Consider the following 22,872-nt stretch of genomic DNA (forward strand, 5'->3'; position numbering starts at 1 on the left):
AGACATTTGTATCATTTTAGGTTGATATTACGTTAAAGCTAAAGGGCAAGTTTTATAAGACATTTGTGTCTTTTTAGATTGATATTATGTTGATGTTGAAGCCGAAGGACAAGTTTTATAAGACAGTTGTGAGACCAGCTCTGTTTTATGAAACGGAATGAGTGTGGCATAGATTACTTTTGGTTTTTTCATTTTATGTTAATTGTAGGAACGGAAGGTGAGACATTATGTTGAGACATCAACCGCCCTAACCACTGATGCCACAACCCTGGACAAGTGTGGGGTTGGCCGGGTATAACCGTTGCCTAGGGTGCATTTTTTTTTTTTTTTGGGGCGATTCAGTGAGATCAAGGGCTAACCAATTAAGCCTCGGCTCTTACACACGCACACGTACACAAAAGGTCGTACTCGGTGACCTAGACCTAGACGTAGGGTTGACCCTTTTCAACATTTGAGAGCTCCCCTTGTTGCTCAAGTTCCAAATCTGCGAGTCCCTTATCAGCGACCACCGGCTCTATAGGCTTAAATGTATAGTATCTTGCACACACCACATAGTACCCAAGATTTAGTACCTGGATCCCTGTGACTAGCCAATAGTAGCAGTCTAGTCTCCCCCGGTTGAGATTCCGGTCAGGTATCCAGTTCCTGTCGCCGGAAAATTTGTGAACCATGGAGACCAAAAACGTGCTGAGGTAGTTCCCGGCCGCTATTGCAGTCCAGAATAATGCTGTCATGATACTTCGCATGCTCTCTGGCGCCTGGTCGTACATGAATTCCAAGTGCCCCACTACCACGAAGGCTTCCGCCATGCCGTGCAGAGCATGCTGTGGGACCAGCCAGAAGACGCTGATGGGAACTGTAGCATGAGGGCTGTCCAGGAGCCCGTGTCTCGCGGCCACGGCCCTGCGTTGCACCTCAACAATGGCGGCAGCAGCAGTGGAACCAATGGAGATGAGTAGCCCGACACCCATGCGGTGCATGTAAGTGATGTTGTGCTTCCTGAGGACGGGTGTGAGGAGGCGGTCATAGACGACGAGGGTCAGGAGCATGGCGAGGTTGCTGAAGATGGACATGGATGCGGGGGGGATTTTAAAGGAGGAGGGCGACAAGCGGCGGTCCATGGATCGTGCTTGCTGTATAGAAAAGGAGTTCTGGTGGGAAGATGCGGTTGTTAGTAGGATTCCGGCAGCCCAGATTGGGAGAATTCGGATCACGGACTTGAGCTCCTCGACCCGGTGGACTGTGCAGAGACGCCAGAGATTTGGTGGGTCAGATACCGGCTTGTCACTCTCGGTGATCACGGCAGCCTTGTCAAAGAACCTGCAGGATCGGCATCAAATTTGGGATGGGCGTGTTGCATTCGGTGTTAATGGAAATGCAAATAAGCAAAGTATAATTAAGTGGAAAATGGTTGGGGTCGTGGTGGCATCATATTGTAATTTTCATTCTCACTGACACCACCAGCTAACACTTTCGAAAAAAGCTAGGGAAAATTACGTATATATCCGTTATAGTTTTCGTTATTATTAAAATACTAAAGAGTTTATAGTATTATTAGAATATCTATTTTTTTCACTTCATAACGAAATTATTAAAAAATATTTTTTTTACCCTTTTTCGGTTTTTGAACAACCGAAATGGTTGGATTTTCGGTTGTTCAAAAACCAAAAATAAGCTAATTTCGGTTCTTGAACAACCAAAAATAGCAAGGCTCGTTTAAGCTTATAGAATACGTAGTTCTATTTTCAGTTGTTCAACAATCAAAAGTAGGACATTTTCGATTGCTCAACAATAAAAAATATAACATTTTTTACTGTTGAACAAGCAAGCTTCCAGAATACACAGTCATATTTTCGGTTGTTCAACAACCGAAAACAAGACATTTTCGGATGTTGGACAATCGGAAATTGGACTGCATATTCTAGAATATGCAGTCCTTATTTCGGTTGTTGAACAACCGAAAACAATACATTTTCGGTTTTGCAACAACCAAAAATAAAAATGCAAATTCCAAGCTTGTGCTTATTTTCGGTTATTCAAAAACCAAAGAAAGGTAAAAAAGTCATTTTTAAAAAATTTCGGTAAGAAGTGAAAAAACGGACATTTCAGTAATAACGGAAACTATTTGGTATTTTGAGAATAACGGATATATACGTGATTTTCCCAAAAAAATTAATTCCTAAACTATTTGAAAAAGTGGTACTAAAACTTTCAAAAAAAAAAAAAAAGTCCTAAACTATTTGAAAAAATTGGCGAGGACCTGTCCTCCCTATTGAATTACCCAAAAAAAAAAAAAAGTTTAAGCAAACTTCTTGTTTATCTGAATTCCTAAGAGTTTATAAATATCTCTAATTCACCAGATTTTTAAAAAAATAATAATAATCATAATTTAGAGCTCTTAAGACCTAGATCTGACTATGAGAAAAATGGACGATTTTTTGTCACCATTAGAGTGGACACTCATTTAGAAGATTTTTGTGGCATGAATTCATTTTTTCTCTTTTTTTTTTTAATTATTATTAATCTTTGGGGTAAGACTATCAAAGCTTCGCGATCAAAGGAGTGCCCCTAAGCAATTATTTGGTTTGTAGGAGTAAGTGTACAATATGGAAAAGGTTTTGCAAAGGCTACAACCTTATATAAAGTACACCCTTAACTCGAAACTCATAGAAATTTGCAATTTTGGAGTTGGAAAGTCTAACAAATCGATCATCGCGGCCTTGATTAGTATGGTTGTGAAAAAAGATTAAGATTTTAAGCCTTAAAAATATTGTATAGTATAATATGTTATCTAGACCATTTATTTTCAAGTGTTCAATAACCCGTAAGATCGTTACTATTTTTTTAGCCATAAACTTCAAAGGTAAAAAATTGATTTTAGAGCTATTATAGAGTTTTCCCATGCCCAAAGTATTTTTTGGATGAGGTTGTAAAGTAACACTTTAGCTTCCATCAATCATCCTCAAACCGGTGTACGGGAACGGTTAACCAGATATAGGGTCGGAAGCGGTTCAACCAGCGTAACTGGACAAGTCCTAGGTGGTCAAAACACTGTAAAAAAATAAAAACAATTCCAAATTTTGTTTAACGAAATATTAAAAGTATATTCAAAGCATTATTAAACAAAGCGCATCAAAATGATAAAAATTAAGGAAAAAAATGGATTTTAAAGAATTGACTTGTGCCCAAGGGTATCTTTTAAAAAATAGAAAAATATAAAAATAAGTATTAATGGCCAAAACAATTTTCAATCTTTTTCAAACATGATGAAAAACATTAAAAAAAGCAAAATTCTTTATTTTTTGAGATTTTATATAAATGTTTTTGAATTGTTTAAAATACCCAACCTGTTCACTAGTTAAACGAGGTTCAACTGGCGGTTAGAATTTGAACGGCCCGATTTTTCCTACGCTGTCTCGAACTCTTTGATTGAACATCAATGAGCCTATGACCATATTATTAGCTTGACAATATGGTTCACTTCCATTTTTAAAACCTTTGGCTTTTGGTCTACCTGTAAAACACAAGTATAATATGATCCAAATGATTACCAAAATCTATTTATCATAAGTGCTATCAGCTTCGAAACAATAGATTAACAGTAACCAATGGAGAGCGAGACCTAATACTTGGGTCATGTAATTTTCTCTAAGGGTCTCACCATCTGTCCAACTTGTTATCCAAAATTTGTTTGAGATGCGCAAACAGGCATCCACCATCCAATCTTATCCAAGGGCGATGATTACGATCGTTCTCCCTTTGTTAAGTCCAATCGGGGAGCAACAACTGATCTCCACTAACCAGTGAAGGCACGGATGGTGGATGGCCGATTTGTGCACTTTTCTATTGGGTTGGGTGATAGACAATTCACTATACCTATATTTTCTTCTAAAGATTAAAGGTATTATGGAAAATAAAAAATAAACTTTTTTGAGAAACAAAAAAGTGATATCTTTATAAGAGAGTGAATGAGGATATAATACCTAGCCTTTTTTAGGGTTACCCGTTTGCGGGTTATGAGAATGGATCTCCAATATGGAGATAGGCCTTCAAGAGAAATAGACATGGCCTTCGAGAGAGAGGCGGTATTCTCATGAGTTTTTTGTTAGTTAACTTTCTCTCTAAACTTTCACTTCTAGAGAGAGTCTCTCGGTTGCACTTGAAGTTATTTTTCCGGTAGCCGTATTGCAGTGAGAAAAAAGATGTTAATCAATGGTGTTGCTTGGTTGAGATAGCGAGTTTAGAACGAAAGATCGGCAATAGTCTTTTACCGATGTTTAGATATGTATTATCTCTTGTAACTCAAAACTGTAATTTTAATTGTGATAGTGGATTTTTACGTGCCGAGGCCGTGGATGTAGCCCTATGGGGTGAACCACGTAAATATTGTTGTTGTGGCGTGCTTTTTGTGCTTGTTTTATCTCTCGCACTCTATTTATAGTTGTATTTATCTACTTCGCACTTAGCCAATCATGTGTACGATCTTAGGTAGGATCTTGGTGTTTGGGATTCCCAATTCCACAAGCTAGGGGTTTTCGAGAACCCTACAATTGGTATTAGAGCATAAGGTGTGTACATGGCTAAAGTTTTCATTAAGAAAATGATGAATAGTGGAGTTTGATGGATACATGGTTTCAAGTGGAAAAATATGGAGGCAAAGTGTTTGTGAAAATTCCACAATAGAGGCAAGTGAAAATAAATCAAAAAATCTATTCAATGAAGGTTGCCAAGGCATGGTGGTGATTTTACTATCAAGGTGGAGATTGTTGGGTTTGGTGATAGCCAAATCATTATACACATATTTTCTTCTAAAGATTAAGGGTATTATGGGAAATATAAAATGAACTTCAGCAAGAAAGTGATATTTTTATAAGAAAGTGAGGGGTGACATAATACCCATCCTTTTGAGGGTCACCCCTTTGAGGGTTATGGGAATGGATCTTCAATATGGAGATGAGTCTCCAAGAGAGAAACAGGGCATTTGAGAGAGGCGGTATTCCCATGAGTTTTGGATTGGTTAACTTTCACTTATAGATAGTCTCTCGGTTGTTCTCAATATTATCTTTCCGATAGCGATATTGCGGTGGAAAAGAGGATGTTGATCGACGGTGTTGCTCGGTCGAGAGAGCGGGTTTGTTTAGAAGGGAAGATCAGTGATGATCTTTTACCGACGTTTAGAGATAGTGGATTATCTATTGTAGCCCAAAACTGTAATCTTCATTGTGATAGTGGATTTCTACTTGCTAAGGCCGTAGATGCAGCCCTATGGGGGTGAACCACGGAAATATTATGTTGTTGTTGTGTACTTTTTGTGTTTGCTTTATTTTCCGTACTCAATTTATAGTTGTATTCATCTACTTACCATTTAGCCAATCATGTACACAAGCTTTGGTGGGATCCCAGTGTTTGGGATTCTTGGTTCCACAAGCTAGGGGTTTATGAGAACCTACATCTTATTTAAAATTCAACTCCCTTTTTAAAAAAATTAACCAAAGTGGAACTCACACAAGAATAAGGAGGAAAAGTTAAAAGGAAAAAGTTTATTTAAGGTTGCAACCTTAAAATTTAGAATCAAATATTCACCTCAAAAATAAATAAAAAAAAGTTCTTTAATGATGGGAAACCCTCTAATTGATCATCTCGACATTAAGATATATGAATATGAAAAAAAAATAAAAAAAATAAACTCCAAAAATAGTGCATCTTGCAACACATTATCTAAACCGTTCATTTTCAATATTTTCATATGTTCATAGATTTACTTGATTTTAACTATTTTTGGAGTTTAAAATTTATAATTAGATTTGAAAACAGTTATAATAAAATTTGGAGGTGCACCTTAATTGGATTGTTTGAGGTTGCAGCCTTACAGAAACCATACCCAAAGTTAAAACAACACCCTTGGGTTGTACTTTTTAGACATGCCCACTTCCAATATTTTTTTTAAATTATGCTATTCATTCGAACGCTATTTATTCTTGCACTTATCTTTTAAGTAAAAAAACATTGGTTTTTTTAGAGCAAAATATCTCCTATTTTAACCCATATTTGTCTCCCGAAATATGATAGCCAACATGTTGCCGATCGGCTTCCGATTTTCAAAATGTGCTCGTTTGGGACAAAAAAGTATTGGACTAGTTGATACTTGATGGCTTTTAATATTAAATCGTACCAATGCGGCACAAAAATGCATCGGAACACTTTTTGTGCCGGACCAAGTTATATTGAAATTTGTGCTAAGACCGACTTATATTGAAATTTGCGCTGGACCGGTTTAGAGAGAAAAGTGAAGCATGATAAGAAAAAAAAAAGAAACGTGGGTTAAAATAGGAATACTTTATTCCAAAAAAAAAAATTCGAACTATTTTTATGTGGGTAATGGATGCAAAGTATGGTATGAGAAGCATTAATTACGTGGGGGAGGAGGGATAGAAAGTGCAAACTCAGTAGACGATCTTACTTGAGGTGGTTGGTATGGAGGAGCTTCCCAGTGGTGGAAATGGAAGCATCAAGCTCTTTGTTCTCGTAAAGATCGGCAGCATCCTCCGGCCTATCCATCTTTCTCTTCCTTTGGGCTGCGACGATCACCTGGGCCAACCTGGTCAGTGGACTTCCTGCCGGCTCAAAATGCCTGTAAAGTCGATACCCTAGAACGAAAACCACCACTGAGATAGCCATGGCAATAGTGGGCACCCCAAATCCCCATCCCCACCCCACATTCTCCTGAATGTAAACCGCTATTGTTAATGCTGCTAAACTAGCACAACCCATGCAAAAGTAGAACCAATTGAAGAAGCTGCGATTTCGAGCAGCTTTATGGCCGACTGCTACATCAAATTGATTTGCTCCAAAGGGCACGACGCATGGTCTGATGCCTCCCGAGCCCAGAGAGGTTAAGAGGAGGGAAAGATATAGGATCCATAGTTGCTTTGTCGAGGCCTCCGGGCAAGTTTCCTGCTGTTGAGCGCCACCCATCGGGCAAGGTGGGGGGTGGAGCCCCGGTAGGACAGCGGAGAGGGTCAAAATTATCATTCCCTGGGGATGACAACCATTAGATCTGGATATTAGCACCAATGTTAAAAAAATCTCCGGTTCGAAAATTGTGGGTGGGGAATCCGGACCCTTGAAATCACCAGTTCCCTCTAGTCCCCAAACTTTTTGTTTATTTTCTTTTCTATTTATATACTGATTCAGTTTCACTCAAGTCAAACCAGCTCAACTGGAATCAGTCCCATGGCTGTTCAGGGTCTGATAAGGTCTTTGAAATCACTGGTTAGACATAAACCATCCATTGGTTTTCCTATTAGAAATGCGTAGGTTTCAAAGTACAGGAGCAATTTTTTTTCCCTTTTTTTGCTATGTTAACGGTGGGAATGGACGGTGGGAAGTTATAAAAAAACAAATAAATAAATAAATGAATAACTCTGGAAAGGGAGAAGATAAATGTATAATAATTTCAGGGAGTGTCTACTCTGCTTCTAGGAGACCATAGTGTGTGTCTACTCCTTCTATTAGTAGAATCGTTTTAATTAGAAATTTCGGGGACTACCTAAAAATTATTAAAAATTACTAGATAATTATTTTCAAAATAAAAATTTTCAATTTTGAGTTTTGCAACCGTTATATTTCACCACCCAAATATTAGATAGCCTCTGTTCAATCTTGAGACATCAATTTTATTCAAGCCCACATATAGTGCAATTTGGAATCTTTTATATTGGCGTTGCATTGAAGAAGGTACATCCCCAAAGTTTGAGATCCTAAAGTTAATCCTATGTCGAGTTTTAAATAAGGGAGTAAATAGATAATATACTCTTATAGAACCATAACATATATTGGCTTTGAAAATGCTTACTTTCAGCACAAAAAATATAATATACAAATAACATGCACCGTATAAGGTATACAGACAAGCTATCCACCATCCGTTGTCATCAACGGATGTTGAAGATGAGTCAGTATTCCAATTTTCTCTCAAGAAAGAATACCTTATTACCATCTACAAGCCCATCTGTGTTACCTTAATCTATACTCACGACATGTATACTACACAGTTCCTGCTCCATTTTTTTACTTGCGATTAAGGATTGGAAGTTATGTTCCGGCCATGGCATCCTAACCATTAAGCCAAGAGGCCGCATAGCTAAGAAATAAAATAAAGGTACCAAGAAGTACTTTTTGTTGGTCTACCTCAACTTGGTTAGGGCATGGAAAGGTCTCAAAAGATAAAGATAAATAAATAATTAAAAAAAAAAAAAAATTTTTTATTTAATTTTTTAGGTATTGGATTTTTGACAAGAAACACCAAGAGTTTGATACTTAAAGTGTATCATCATCATCTGAGTCTTATGCCAACTACTTGGTTCGTGTAAGTCCGAACAGTTGCCTCTTTGAAGGTTACATGATGCAAAGTTTTAAGCCATAATACAATGATGCAAAGTTTTAAACCATAATACAATTTTATCTTTGCTGAGAACTAAGGGGACGTTTGGTTCACGTCAATAAAAAATTTTCACGTGAAAATTTTCTCATGCGGTGAGCAATGGTTAGGAATGAGAATAGTTTTACACCATTTAACCCAGGCTAAAAATTCTTGCCGAGCCATCTAATGCATGTTTGACTGGCAATATTGAAACACATTTGCAAAATCTCTTTTGTCATCGTACTGGAAATGTACTTTTCAGCAAATTAGAACAAAAAAAAAAAAAAAATACTAGTATGTAACTTCATTTTGAGAATTCTTTTTTAGGATGTAGTTTCTGTAAGGCCTAGGCCATAAAGAAAAGGGTAGTCCCAATTCAAAACCTCACTAGAAAAATGCAGTTCATGCGAACCACCCTAAGAAGGCTCAAGAATCTATTTGCACCTCTTATTGCGAAATTTGATACTTCAAAAATAGTATAGGCCTTGTGGATCTATGGACACTAAAAAATAGATAATTTAAATAATACGTTATAAGATATGTTGTTCTTATTTTTTCTTATATCCACATCCATAGTAGTCAAAAGTTTTTTTTTTTGGAAAATTCAGTGGGAAAGACAGACCCCTACCCGTTTGTCAAATATTTTTCAAATAGTTTAGGAGTTAGTGGGGCGGTGTCGGTGAGAATGAAAACCACAACACGGTGATTGTTGGATAGGGTGCTACCTCCACGACCCCAATCCCTTTCTCATAATAGTTACAATCGAAATAATTGATTTGAGGGTTTTCCAACACTGGAGCTACAAAAATTTATTTAGAATTCCCATAATAGTCACGATCGAAATAATTAATTTGAGGGTTTTCCAACACTGGAGCTACAAAATTTTATTTAGATTTGAGGTGCGGCTCACTTTTTCCATCAGCCTGAACATTATTTTAACCCTTTTTTTTTTTTGTTAAAACCCCTTGTGAAAGGAAAATATATATTGTATATCCGGTTAATATAGAAGGTGGATATTGTAATCAGTAAATATGAGAAATGTAGGATATTGTGTCATGTATTTTATGGTAAGTCAGGGTATAATTTAGGTGTCTATGATTTAGTTTCTCTTAGTGTCATCTGTAATTTATCTATAAAAAATCAATCAGTATATTCATATCAATAAATGGACACTGAGTCTCTTCAGATAATGATGAGACTCTTCACACCCCTAATGTACTAAGTTATTCTATTCATTGATACATTACTTGATGTATTTTTTCTTGTTTGCACTTGCTAGTTTTTTTGTGATACTAAAAAATAATAAGCAAAAGGACGGATTGGTCCATTTCACTGTTGAAACCAGTGTTTTAGAAAACGTCGAGTCGAACCGGACTCGCCCGGTTCGACTCAAAAATGGCAAAAAGCGGATCGTATCGGCTAAAAAATCGGAAATCGTCCGGTTCTAGAGAGAACCGGACGATTCTGCACAGTGACTCGTCGAGTCACTGTGCGGAATCGGTGAGTCCGTGAAGAACACGGGTTGCACAGTGTTCTTCACGAGATTCTTTGAAATTTGTCATTTTTTTATCATTTTTCTTGTTTTTTTTTGCATGTGATCTAATTTGCAGGCTGTAAACAGCTTTATTCAGCTTTTTCAAGGATTAAATGGTTGAAAAATTTGGTGTTTTTGGATCATGAAACTTGCTTTTTTAGGGTTTCCGCCTTTTCTGAAAGTTTCATGCCAAATAGGGCATGAATCTTTCAAAATTTGTAGGCATTTTGATCGTAAAGCTGTGAATCAAAACCTTTTGTTACTAATTTGTGATAATCGTTGAGAAAAACAGAGTTTTTTGGAGATTGAAGGCTTCGGTTCACAAAATCAGGTAAGAAGTTTGGGTTTTTTTTTTTTTTTGCCATTTGATTTATTTCACGGCATATTTTGAACATAATGAGTTCAATAATTACGGTTTTTAATCTTTATCGTGTCTAGTATGATTTAAAATTTTCAATTTTACGTAATCTGGTCAATTAGAGCATGAAATCTGAGATGAACACTGAGATGTCTGTGGAACCAAAATTCCGCTATTTTTTTTTTTTTTCCACCTTCTGATTTTGTTTTCATGATATATTAGAAATAATGTGTTAAAAATTTAGGGTTTTGATTCCTTATATTGTTGTTTATCAGAAAATATACTCAATTGGATGTAATTTATTCACTTAAGAGGTGGATTTTTGAGTTAAAATCGCTTATGTAAAATGGCTCTGTGAAGAACAGAATTTTTTTTTTATTTTTTATTTTTTGTAATCCATGATCGATTGTTTTGTAATACTCGATCGATTTTTTTGTAATCCATGATCGAATTGTTTTTTTTTTTTTTTTTATAATCCATGATCGAATTTTTTGTTCTTTTTTTTTTTTTGTAACCCATGATAGAATTTTTTGTAATCCATGATCGAATTTTTGTAATCCATGATCGAAATGTTTGTTTTTTTTTCTTGTAATCCATGATCGAATTTTATTTTTTATTTTTTATTTTTTATTTTTTATTTTTGTAACCCATGATAGAATTTTTTGTAATCCATGATCGAATGTTTTGTAATCCATGATCGAAATGTTTGATTCTTTTTTTTGTAATCCATGATCGAAATGTTTGTTTTTTTTTTTGTAATCCATGATCGAATTTTTTGTTTTTTGTTTTTTATGTAACCCATGATAGAGTTTTTTTGTAATCCATGATTGAATTTTTTGTAATCCATGATCTAATTGTTTTTTTTTTTTTTGTAATCCACGATAGAATTTTTTGTTTTTTTTTGTATTTTTTTTTTGTAATCCATGATCGAATTTTATGTAATCCATGATCGAATTTTTTGTAATCCATGATAGAATTTTCTATAATCCATGATCGACTTTTTTGTAATCCATGATCGAAATGTTTGTTTTTTTTTCTTGTAATCCATGATCGAATTTTTTGTTTCTTTTTTTTTTTGTAACCCATGATTGAATTTTTTGTAATCCATGATCGAATTGTTTTTTTCTGTTCTTGTAATCCACGATCGAACTTTTTGTTTTTTTATGTTTTTTTTTTTTTTTGTAATCCATGATCGAATTTTATGTAATCCATGATCGAATTTTATGTAATCCATGATCGAATTTTTTGTAATCCATGATCGAATTTTTTGTAATCCATGATCGAATTTTTTGTAATCCATGATTGAATTTTTTGAAAATTTGTGATTTTTTTTTTTAATCCATGATCGAATTTTTTTTTGTAATCCATGATCGAATTTTTTGAAAATTTGTGATTTTTTTTTTTTATCCATGATCGAACTTTTTGAAAATTTGTTAATTTTTTTTTTTAATCCATGATCGAATTTTTTTTTTGTAATCCATGATCGAATTTTTTGAAAATTTGCCGTACTTTTTTTTTTTATTTCTTTTTATCCATGATCAAATTTTTTGAAAAATGATGATTTTCCGAAAAGTTGTGAAAATCGTGATAAAGTTTTGATTATCATGATGTATTAAACCCAATTTTAAATTTTTATTGTTTGAGTTTGCTGTAATTTTTTTTTTTTTTTTTCCATGATCGAATTTTTTTAAAAATGATGATTTTTCGAAAAGATGTGAAAATCGTGACAAGGTTTTAATTATCATGAGGTATTAAACCATATTTTAAATTTTTATTGTTAAAGTTTTTGTTGAAAAAATTGTATGTTGATGGATTATTTATGCAAAAAAATGCATGTTATTATATTTTTAATGCAAAACTGTATTTTTTTTATCTGTTGTTCATGGATTTTTTAGTTGGAATGACTGATGTTAGCTGGCTCTTTGAAGAATTGTTTTTATTATTAATTTTTTAATGCAAAAAATGTATGTTCTTGATAATTGAATTGTAGCCAAGTTTGGAGCTTGCATTTTGTATTATATTATTCTGAATGTTTGTAATTGATATGTACGAAAATATTATTGTCAAAAAAGGTATTTCGCAATAACAAATAACAACGAATATGACTACATGAACTACCGCAACATATTATCACTACACATGGTGATTATTTTTCTTTTTGAACTGTCAGGTTAATTTTGTGCTTTTTACATCTTAAAACAGTTGAATCATGTCAAGATCTGCAGAGGACCCTGCATGGCAACATGGGGTCAGACTTGATCCCAACAAGAAAGACAAAATTATTTGTAATTACTATCAAAGAGTGATAAGTAGTGGGGTACATAGGTTCAAGCAACACTTGGCAGGGGTTAAGGGAGAAGTTTCTGCATGCACTAGTGTCCCTAGTAATGTAAAAAAACAGATGGTGGCAATTCTTAATGCTAACAAAGGTAAAAAAATTGCCAAACATAGGATGAATGAGGAGATAGCTAGTTTATATACACCATCAAGCAGGAATGATACAGAAGAGCAATATAATAATGACCTAGAAGAGCAATATAATAATGAGCTGGACATAGCCACAAGATTGAGTTTACATGAACAATATCAGAGGGAATATGGGTTTAGAATGCCCGGTGGGTCTAGCTCAGAATGCATGGTGGGCCTAGCTCCGATATGCATGGTGGGCCTAGTTCAGATATGCATGGCGGGCCCAGCTCAAATATGTATGGAGGGGTTGGTGGCAATATGTATCAAGGAGAATCAGTTGTTGAAGAAATTGTTTCTAGGTTACCTAGGAGTGCCAGTATTGCAGGTCATGGTCGTAAAGACCCATTTCTCTCAAAGCCTAAGTCACAACAGATGACCCTAAAAGGCATGGTTAAAGGTACAAGAAACATGTTAGGGAGATATGTTGGTAAATGGTTCTACGATAAAGGGATTCCCTTTGATGCAGCCAATAGCCCATATTTTCCACCTATGATTAGTGCAATCCAGAGAGTCGGGCCCGGGGTAAAACCCCCGACGGCATATGAGCTCAGTGGGCCAATATTAGATGAAGAGGTAGAGGAAGTTAAAAAGTGGATTGAAGAATATAAACAGAGTTGGCCAAGGACAGGAATTACTCTCATGAGTGATGGTTGGTTGAATAAAGTTAGCAAAAAGGAGTTTTTAAACTTCTTGGCCTATTCTCCAAAAGGTACAGCTTTTTTGTCTAGCAAAGACATATCAGGGACGAAGAAGTATGCAAACTTCTACGTACGACTATATGATCAGATAGTGGAGGAGGTGGGAGATAAGCATGTAGTCCAGTTTATTACGGACAATGCGCGTGCATGTGTTTCTGCGGCAGCAAGTTGATGGATAAGAGGAAGCATCTAGTATGGACCCCGTGTGCTGCACACAGCATCGATCTTATGTTAGAGGAGATCGGTGAGATCAAAATTGTGAAGGAGACTCTAGATGAAGCAAGGTTGGTGTCGAGATTTATATACAACCACTCTAAAATTTTATTTCTGTTTAGAGAACACTCTAAAAAAAAAGAGATAATCAGGCCTGCCATAACCCGCTTTGCGACCAATTACTTAGTTGTGGACTCCATTCGAGAATATGAAGGTGCACTAAAGAGATTGTTTACTTGTGAAGAGTGGTTAAATGACCGCCTCTCCAAGTCCAGTGCCGGTATAAAAGTGGACAACATAATCTCAAATAGGTTGTTCTGGTCTCGATGTTCCAGTGTTGTAGAGGCCACTGCCCCTTTGTTCACGGTGTTAAGAATGGTGGATGCTGACAAGAAAGCTACCATGGGTATCCTTTATGAAGGTATTGAGAGGGCGAAATCAGCTATTGGGGAGAAGTGTAATTTTGCTAGCAAAGTGATCGAGATTATAGAAAAGAGGTGGAACACCAAATTTGGACGTCCAATTCATTATGCTGGTAAATATATATTTATATCATTACAATGTTTCAGTTTAAATCATTTTTTTATGAAATTGTAAATGACATTTTTCTACCTATATATTTTTTAGGTTACTACTTCAACCCAAAATTTTTCTATTTGACACCTGAACAACCCCACAAGATTATGGAATGGGTCAGATACATTATTGCAAGGTTGGAGAGAAGTCATCAAAACCAAGTAGCAGCAATACAAGAGCTATTATTTAATGTTTGGATAAGAACTTCATTGAGTTGTTATATTTGTGAGGAATAATGCACTAAAACGTAATATATTTGTTTTAGCTTGCTATGTATAGGGATACTATAGGATCCTTCGGAACTAAACTTGCCAGAAATTCTCGAACTATGATGGATCCAGGTTATCCCATCGCTAATATTTTGTTCATTCATATATTTAATCTTATGAATTGTTCTTTCCCTTACAATGCTTTTTACATTTTAATCCAGCTGAATGGTGGAAGATATATGGTACTGATGCACCTCACCTAAAGAGGATAACAATCAAGGTGCTCTTCCAAACATGTTCTGCTACTGGCTGTGAGCGCAACTAGAGTACGTTCCAATGGTTGCACACTACTAGGAGGAATCGACTCGCTTCTGAGAAGCTTCATAAACTAGTCTACGTTCATTATAATTTAAACCTCAGAGAGCGACAAATAAGAAGGAAGCTTGAAAACTATGGGCCGATAGACTTAGACACAATATTTGTCACAGACACAGCAGACCAATGGGTAGTAGAAGAGGAGGAGCCAGTGTTGCACAAGAGAGCGTTCCTTGAGGCTATCGGTGATGAAGATATTGAAGAAAGTGATGAGCAGCATGAAAGAGGAAGCAGCCAGCCAATGTATCCACAATATGTCGGTGATATTGCATCTAATGACGGAGAGTGGGAAGGGGGTCTAAGAGAAAATGAGAGAGATGATGATTCTGAGGCCACCCTATCCCAGCCATATTATTCACATATCGAGTCCCAACAGCAACAGTGTAGGGATGAGCACGACAGTGCAGGTGAGCATGAAGGATGGACAACCTTCGGGGATTTTGGATTGGGAACACAACAAAACACTAACACTCAGGGATTTGGGAATAGTCAGACGCTCGCTAATATCGATGATTCGTTTTTAGATCGAATCAATGAATTGTCAAACGAATTCAATCAATGGCACCAGCGTGACCAATAAGAACAACAACGTCGTCTATCATTTTATTTTTAGATCATATGTTACTAATTTTATGCTTTATTGTAGTCCATGTATGTTGATATACTTATTCCATGATAATTCTATGTTTATCCTTTTGTGTTATGTAAATTAAATACTAAATGGCGGTTCATGCAGGGAAAGAACATATCAATATTCGCATATTCATTCAAAAACATGAAAATTCTTAATGGAGTACCCTCATTTCTTATTGAATTCCTAAAAAACAATATTTATAATGAATTTTAATAATTTTTTCGGATTTTTTTGAAGCTTTATTCTTACCGATTCACCCGATTCCCGATCCGAATCGCCGATTCACCTATCCGGATCAGTTTTTTGGGAGCCCGATCCTGGTCACCGATCCGTTTTTTAAACCATTGGTTGAAACCAGCGTTTTAAAAAACGCCGAGTCGAACCGGACTCGCCCGGTTCGACTCGGAAATAGTGAAAAAGGAACCGGATCGCCCCGAAAATCGGAAATCGTCCGGTTCTAGAGAGAACAGGACGATTCTGTACAGTGAATCGCCGATTCACTGTACGGAATCGGCGAGTCCGAACAGTGAATCGGCGATTCCGTACGGAATTTTTTTTTTTTTTTTTTTTTTTTTTTTTTTTTTTTTTTTTGGTAATCCATGATAGATTTTTTTTGTAATCCATGATCGAATTTTTTGGTTTTTTGTAACCCATAATAGAATTTTTTGTAATCCATGATCGAAATGTTTGTTTTCTTTTCTTGTAATCCATGATCGATTTTTTTGTTTTTTTTTTTTTTTTTTGTAACCCATGATAGAATTTTTTGTAATCCATGATCGAATGTTTTGTAATATATGATCGAAATGTTTGTTTTTTTTTTGTAATCCATGATTGAAATGTTTGTTTGTTTTTTTTTAATCCATGATTGAATTTTTTGTTTTTTGCTTTTTTTGTAACCCATGATAGAGTTTTTTGTAATCCATGATTGAATTTTTTGTAATCCATGATCGAACTATTTTTTTCTTTTTTTGTAATCCACGATTGAATTTTTTGTTTTTTTTGTTTGTTTTTTTTTGTAATCCATGATCGAATTTTATGTAATCCATGATCGAATTTTATGTAATCCATGATTGAATTTTTTGAAAATTTGTGATTTTTTTTGTTTAATCCATGATCGAATTTTTTTTTGTAATCCATGATAGAATTTTTTGAAAATTTGTGATTTTTTTTTTAATCCATGATAGATTTTTTTGAAAATTTGTTTTTTTTTTTTTTTAATCCATATTATTCAAAGAGAAAACGAGAGAGATGATGATTCTGAGGCCACCCTATCCCAACCATATTATTCACATATCGAGTCCCAACAGCAACAGTGTAGGGATGAGCATGAAATACTGTAAATTAAATGCTGAATGGCGGTTCATGCAGGGAAAGAACATATCAATATTTGCATATTCATTCAAAAACATGAAAATTCTTAATGGAGTACCCTCATTTTTTATTGAATTCCTAAAAACCAATATTTATAATGAATTTTAATAATTTTTTTGGATTTTTTTGAAGCTTTATTCTGACCGATTCACCCGATTCCGATCCGGATCGCCGATTCGCCGATCCGGATCGGTTTTTGAAAAACCCGATCCGGGTCACCGATCCGGGTTTTAAACCATTGGTTGAAACTATTTCAGTCGTGACTGGTGCGCCATTTTGATTTTGGCCGCATCAACTTTTCTTGCGGAAAAAATTGGCCTTTTTGTAGGAAATCTCTCCCTAAATGAAATACCTCTATAATGAACTGTTGAGACGATACCTCAAAACCAATGGTTTAAAAAACGGATCGGTGACCCGGATCGGGCTTCCAAAAAACCGATCCGGATCGGCGAATCGGCGATCCGGATCGATAATCGGGTGAATCGGTCATAATAAAGCTTCAAAAAAATCCGAAAAAATTATTAAAATTCATTATAAATATTGTTTTTTAGGAATTCAATAAGAAATGAGGGTACTCCATTAAGAATTTTCATGTTTTTGAATGAATATGCGAATATTGATATATTCTTTCCTTGCATGAACCGCCATTCAGCATTTAATTTACATCACACAAAAGGATAAATATATAATTATCATGGAATAAGTATATCAACATACATGGACTACAATAAAGCATAAAATTAGTAACATATGATCTAAAAATAAAATGATAGACGACGTTATTGTTCTTTTTGGTCACGCTGGTGCCATTGATTGAATTCGTTTAACAATTCATTGATTCGATCTAAAAACGAATCATCGATATTAACAAGCGTCTGACTATTCCCAATTCCCTGAGTGTTAGTGTTTTGTTGTGTTCCCAATCTAAAATGCCCGAAGATTGTTCATTCTTCTTACTCACCTGCAATGTCGTGCTCATCCCTACACTGTTGCTGTTGGGACTCGATATGTGAATAATATGGCTGGGATAGGGTGGCCTCAGAATCATCATCTCTTTCATTTTCTCTTTGAATAATATGGATTAAAAAAAAAAAAAAACAAATTTTCAAAAAAATCGATCATGGATTAAAAACAAAATCACAAATTTTCAAAAAATTCTATCATGGATTACAAAAAAAAATTCGATCATGGATTAAAAAAAAAAATCACAAATTTTCAAAAAATTCAATCATGGATTACCAAAAATTCGATCATGGATTACATAAAATTTGATCATGGATTACATAAAATTTGATCATGGATTACAAAAAAAAAACAAACAAAAAAAAACAAAAAATTCAATCGTGGATTACAAAAAAAGAAAAAAAATAATTCGATCATGGATTACAAAAAATTTAATCATGAATTACAAAAAACTCTATCATGGGTTACAAAAAAAGCAAAAAATAAAAAATTCGATCATGGATTACAAAAAAAAAAAAAAACATTTCGATCATGGATTACAAAAAAAAAACAAACATTTCGATCATGTATTACAAAACATTGGATCATGGATTACAAAAAATTCTATCATGGGTTACAAAAAAAAAAAAAAAAACAAAAAATTCGATTGTGGATAACAAGAAAAAAAAAACGAACATTTCGATCATGGATTACAAAAAATTCGATCATGGATTACAAAAAATTCTATCATGGGTTACAAAAAAAAACAAAAAAACAAAAAATTCGATCATGGATTACAAAAAAAAAAAAAAAATTCGATCATGGATTACAAAAAAATAGATCAAGTATTACAAAAAAATCCTATCATGGATTACAAATATATATATATATATATATATATATATAATATATATATATATATATATATATATATATATATATATATATATATATATGTACGGGACTCGCCGATTCACTGTACGACTCGCCCATTCCGTATAGTGAATCGGCGAGTCACTGTACAGAATCGTCCGGTTCTCTCTAGAACCGGACGATTCTCGTTTTTTTCGCCGATTCAATCCATCCATGGCGATTTCCGAGTCGAACCGGGCGAGTCCGGTTCGACTCGGCGTTTTTTTAAACACTGCTCAAAACTGTTGCCGAAAAAATGCAGTTTAGAATATAATTTTGGCTCGAAAAAATTTTCAATTTGATTGTCTCGACATCTACTAGAAAAAAAAAAAAAGATTTCTAGTTTGTAGTATATTATCTAGACTTTTCATATTTGAAGTGTTTTAGATAGGTCATATGTGCACTATTTTTAGAAGTTCAAACTGTACCAAAGTAGACTATGCATGACAAACTTTGAGAAGATAAGAAGATTTAAGCTTGAATCCTTTATTTTTTTACCATGCACGAGTGATATCTCAAGACGATATTTGCCCCCTTTCGATATTGTAAATTGTGTCAGGATATAGGAAAACAAAAGTTTTTCTTTTCAATATTTTAAGACGATATTTACCCCCATTTGATATTGTAAATTGTGTGAGGGATACAGAAAAATAAAAAGGTTTCTTTTCAATATTTCAAAGCTCTATACACTCAAGCTTGAAACCCATAGCAAATATCAAATATTGTGTTGTTTAGAGAAAGAAAGAGAGAAAAACAAGTAGAGAGTGCGCGGAAGAGTGCACTGTGTTGCTCTTTTGAAAATCGTGTTGCTCTTTTGAAAATCGTAATGAGAAGACGTAGTGTGTGCGAGAAAAGGTGTAATTCTTATGGGAAAAAGAATCCCTTTAAAAGAGGCATTCTATTTATTTTAGAAGTGGCTATATGCACCGTATAGGAGTGGCTATATGCATCACCAAAAGCCAATATGAGTGTGTGAAGCGTAAAGTGCAAAATTAAGTGTTCTTGCACCCATGCACATGCAATATCATTTTTATCTTTGTCCTAATAGTATAAAACATAGGAATGCCCACACTTAAATACTACTCAATCCACACATTACTCTTCAATGTGGGACCAAACACTCTCTACAAAATAAAGCTATAAAAAATCAAAAAAATAGTATGTTATATTGAAATATACACAAGTATTTTTCAAAACAAAAATACTAACAAAGATAATTAATTTGAGGGTTTTCCAACACCAGAAAAATTTTATATAGATTTGAAATGCGGATTACTTTTTCGATAAGGCCTAAGCATTATTTTAACCTTTTCCTTTTTTTACCAACCCCTAATTTACGAAGTCATTCTATTTCTTGATACATAAATTGTCTTTTTTTTTTTTTCCTTTAGTTTGTTTTTTTTAGCTTTTTTGTGATACTAAAAAATAAGAAACAAAGTAGGACAGATGGTCCATTTTACTGTTGAAATCTATTTCTCTTGTGACTGACTGGTGGGCCATTTGATTTTGGCCGCATCAAATTTTCTTGCGGAAAAAACTGGCCTAGGGAATCTCTCTCTAGGAGGAAGACCTTTCCGCCGGACCTTTACAATGAACAGTAGAGTTGGTACCTCAAAACTCTTGCCATAAAATGTAGTTTAAAATACAGTTTTGGCTTGAAAAAAATTTCAATATTATTATCTCGACGTTTACAATCATGAAAAAAAAAAAAAGATTTCAAATCATAAATATAGTATATTTCGTAATATATTGTCTAGACGTTTCGTATTTGAAGTGTTTTAAATGGGTTAGATCTGTACTATTTTTAGAAGTTCAAACTGCACCAAAGTAGACTATGCATGATAAATTTCGAGAAGATGGCCGAGTTCAAGGGGAGAATCGTCTGAAATTGCTTCAAAGATGAAGGAATTTCGGTCCATTTTCCTAATATATAGATTTTAATAACTAAGTAATTCATGATATATAATCTCTAAGGTGGCTGGTCTATAGTACAGTTAGGTTTTGAGCTCTCTCTCTCACTCTCCAACAATAGTGTTTTTGAATGGGCTTCTAAACTTAATGGCCATAAAAATAGAAGGAGCAAGAAGAATGATTTTTTTTTGGTGAATGGAAGAAACGAATTTAATTATGGAAAAAGTTTATATAAGGTTGCAAACTTAAAATGTAGAATTATAGTTGCTCCTCAAAAATTCGTCAAAAAAGATTGTTTCAATGTTGAAAAACCCTCTAATTGATCATCTCGATATCGAGATTAATGAATATGGAAAAAAAAAAAAAAGAGATTATAAGTTCCAAAAGTAGTGCATCTTGCAACACATTATCTAGACCATCCATTTTTAAGCTTTTCATATGTTTATAGATCTACTTGATTTTAATCATTTTTTAAGTTTAAAATTTTATAATTAGATATGAAAATAGATTTTCATATAATCCTAAGAATTTGTTATACCAAAATTATATATTATGATAAAATTTAGAGGTGTGCCTTATTTGGATTGTTTAAGGTAAATCACACCCTTTAACTATTGCCATGTTTTATAGTGGGATTTCTTTGGGCGGTATTTTCTAAGTAGGTTTCATTGAGTTTTTTCTCTTTAAACAAAAAAATTCTCGAGTACTTTTTGAGAAGAAAAATTCCCCAAAAAAAAGCAACAAAAAAAAAAAAAAAAAAAATTTAAATTCACCTACACTTCCTAAAATAACCTAAAGTCATTTGGTTATAAATGTATATTTTGTGATGATTCTTTTCTTTTTGAAAAAGTATCACATATGTTCTCCAGCATTTAATTATTGTTCCAAATATAAACACATTTAAAGTAGGGGACCTGACTAGACTCGGGACCCGATGGGTAGACCCAAACTCAAGTTCGGATATGTGTCCAATTTTTGGACCCGATGGGTTGGGTCCAGGTCTAGTCGGACCCGACTCGTACCCGTAAACCGTTGGAGATAAAATACTTTATTTTAAGCTCTATTCATTTGGATGTATTAAGAATGTATTATGGATCGTGTACAAAAAGAATTCATAGTCATCTTTATCTTTAGCTATTAAACGACAAATCATGCAACTTAAAATCTAATGATGGGTGATTGTGACCTTGTTACCAATAACATGGGTCTATAAGAGTAAAAAAAGCATAAAAAAGAAAAAAAGTTCATAGTCATAGGGTGGCAAGGGACCCGAGCATACCCATGACCCGATGTGAAGATCCAGGACCCGATGGATAGACCCAGGACCCAACGATGACGGTTATGGGTCCAATTTTGGACCCGACAACAGGGTCTGGGTAAAAAATTTGGACCCAAATACAATTAACTGGACACGACGCGTTGCCGCCCCTAATTTAAAGGGGAAAATGATTATGGGGAAACAAAGTGCCTAAAATAACTTATTGGTTCAATAGGTTTTGATAAATAAGAAGATTCATCAATAGGATAATGTTCTAACTCAAAATGGAAAATGCCAATATCTTCATTTATGAACCATTGACAAATATTTTTAAATTCCAGGCATTCCCCCCCAAGTAGCCACCAAAAAATGGAAAAAAAAATGGGGGGACTGAACTAACCATCTGATAGATGACTGAAGCCACAGTTATAGTCCAAAATCCACCGGCGAAGGAGTCCGAGATGAGGGCACCGATCAGAGGTGTGAGGCTTGCGGTGCCTGCGAAATTGGTCAGGGTGTTTGAAGCCTTCACCAGCGGCATATGCAACTGTTGTGTCAAATAACTGATCATATTTGACATAAGACCAGCAGTTGCGAACCGATCGCACACCTCATTTGCTGCAACCAAAGCACATCTCATTGAAAACAAAAAACACTCATAATTTTTGGTGCCGGAACCACATGTTCCGTCCATTTTTGAGACACAGCTTTGCATTTTAACATAAATCCTGAGCCTGAAACTTTTTTCTTCTAACTTAAGCCTTTATTTTGGTTAAACCGTTTATAAATTATTTACATGGTATTAGAAACATACCTAAGATAAACGGCATAGTCTTGAGTCCACCAACCTTTCTTTCTCCATCGCCGGTTTTCATTTTTCCGGCAACCATTGCACTGGAGAGTGGTCTATCTAATATCCAATTATTCAGATGGGGATATAATTGTGATATACAATTCTCTTCACTTGAGAGTCTCTCTTTTGTAGAGGGA

The 22,872-nt window shown here is 34.6% G+C and overlaps 1 protein-coding gene across 1 annotated transcript; it reads right to left on the reverse strand.

Moving 5' to 3' along the window:
- Nucleotides 1–344: 344 nt before the first annotated feature.
- On the reverse strand, nucleotides 345–22,857 carry LOC18427575 (protein NRT1/ PTR FAMILY 3.1). Its single transcript, XM_011622646.2, has 4 exons — nucleotides 22,697–22,857; nucleotides 22,283–22,500; nucleotides 6,461–7,035; nucleotides 345–1,320 (listed from the first exon to the last, which is right to left on the reverse strand). The coding sequence occupies exons 1-4, from the start codon at nucleotides 22,770–22,772 to the stop codon at nucleotides 423–425; spliced, it is 1,767 nt and encodes a 588-aa protein (XP_011620948.2). The 5' UTR covers nucleotides 22,773–22,857; the 3' UTR covers nucleotides 345–422.
- Between the last annotated feature and the right edge of the window lie 15 nt (nucleotides 22,858–22,872).

The sequence above is a fragment of the Amborella trichopoda genome, chromosome 10, assembly GCF_054954075.1.
Source record: "Amborella trichopoda isolate Santa Cruz 75 chromosome 10, AtrichopodaSantaCruz75HAP2 v2.0, whole genome shotgun sequence".
Classification (NCBI taxonomy): domain Eukaryota; kingdom Viridiplantae; phylum Streptophyta; class Magnoliopsida; order Amborellales; family Amborellaceae; genus Amborella; species Amborella trichopoda.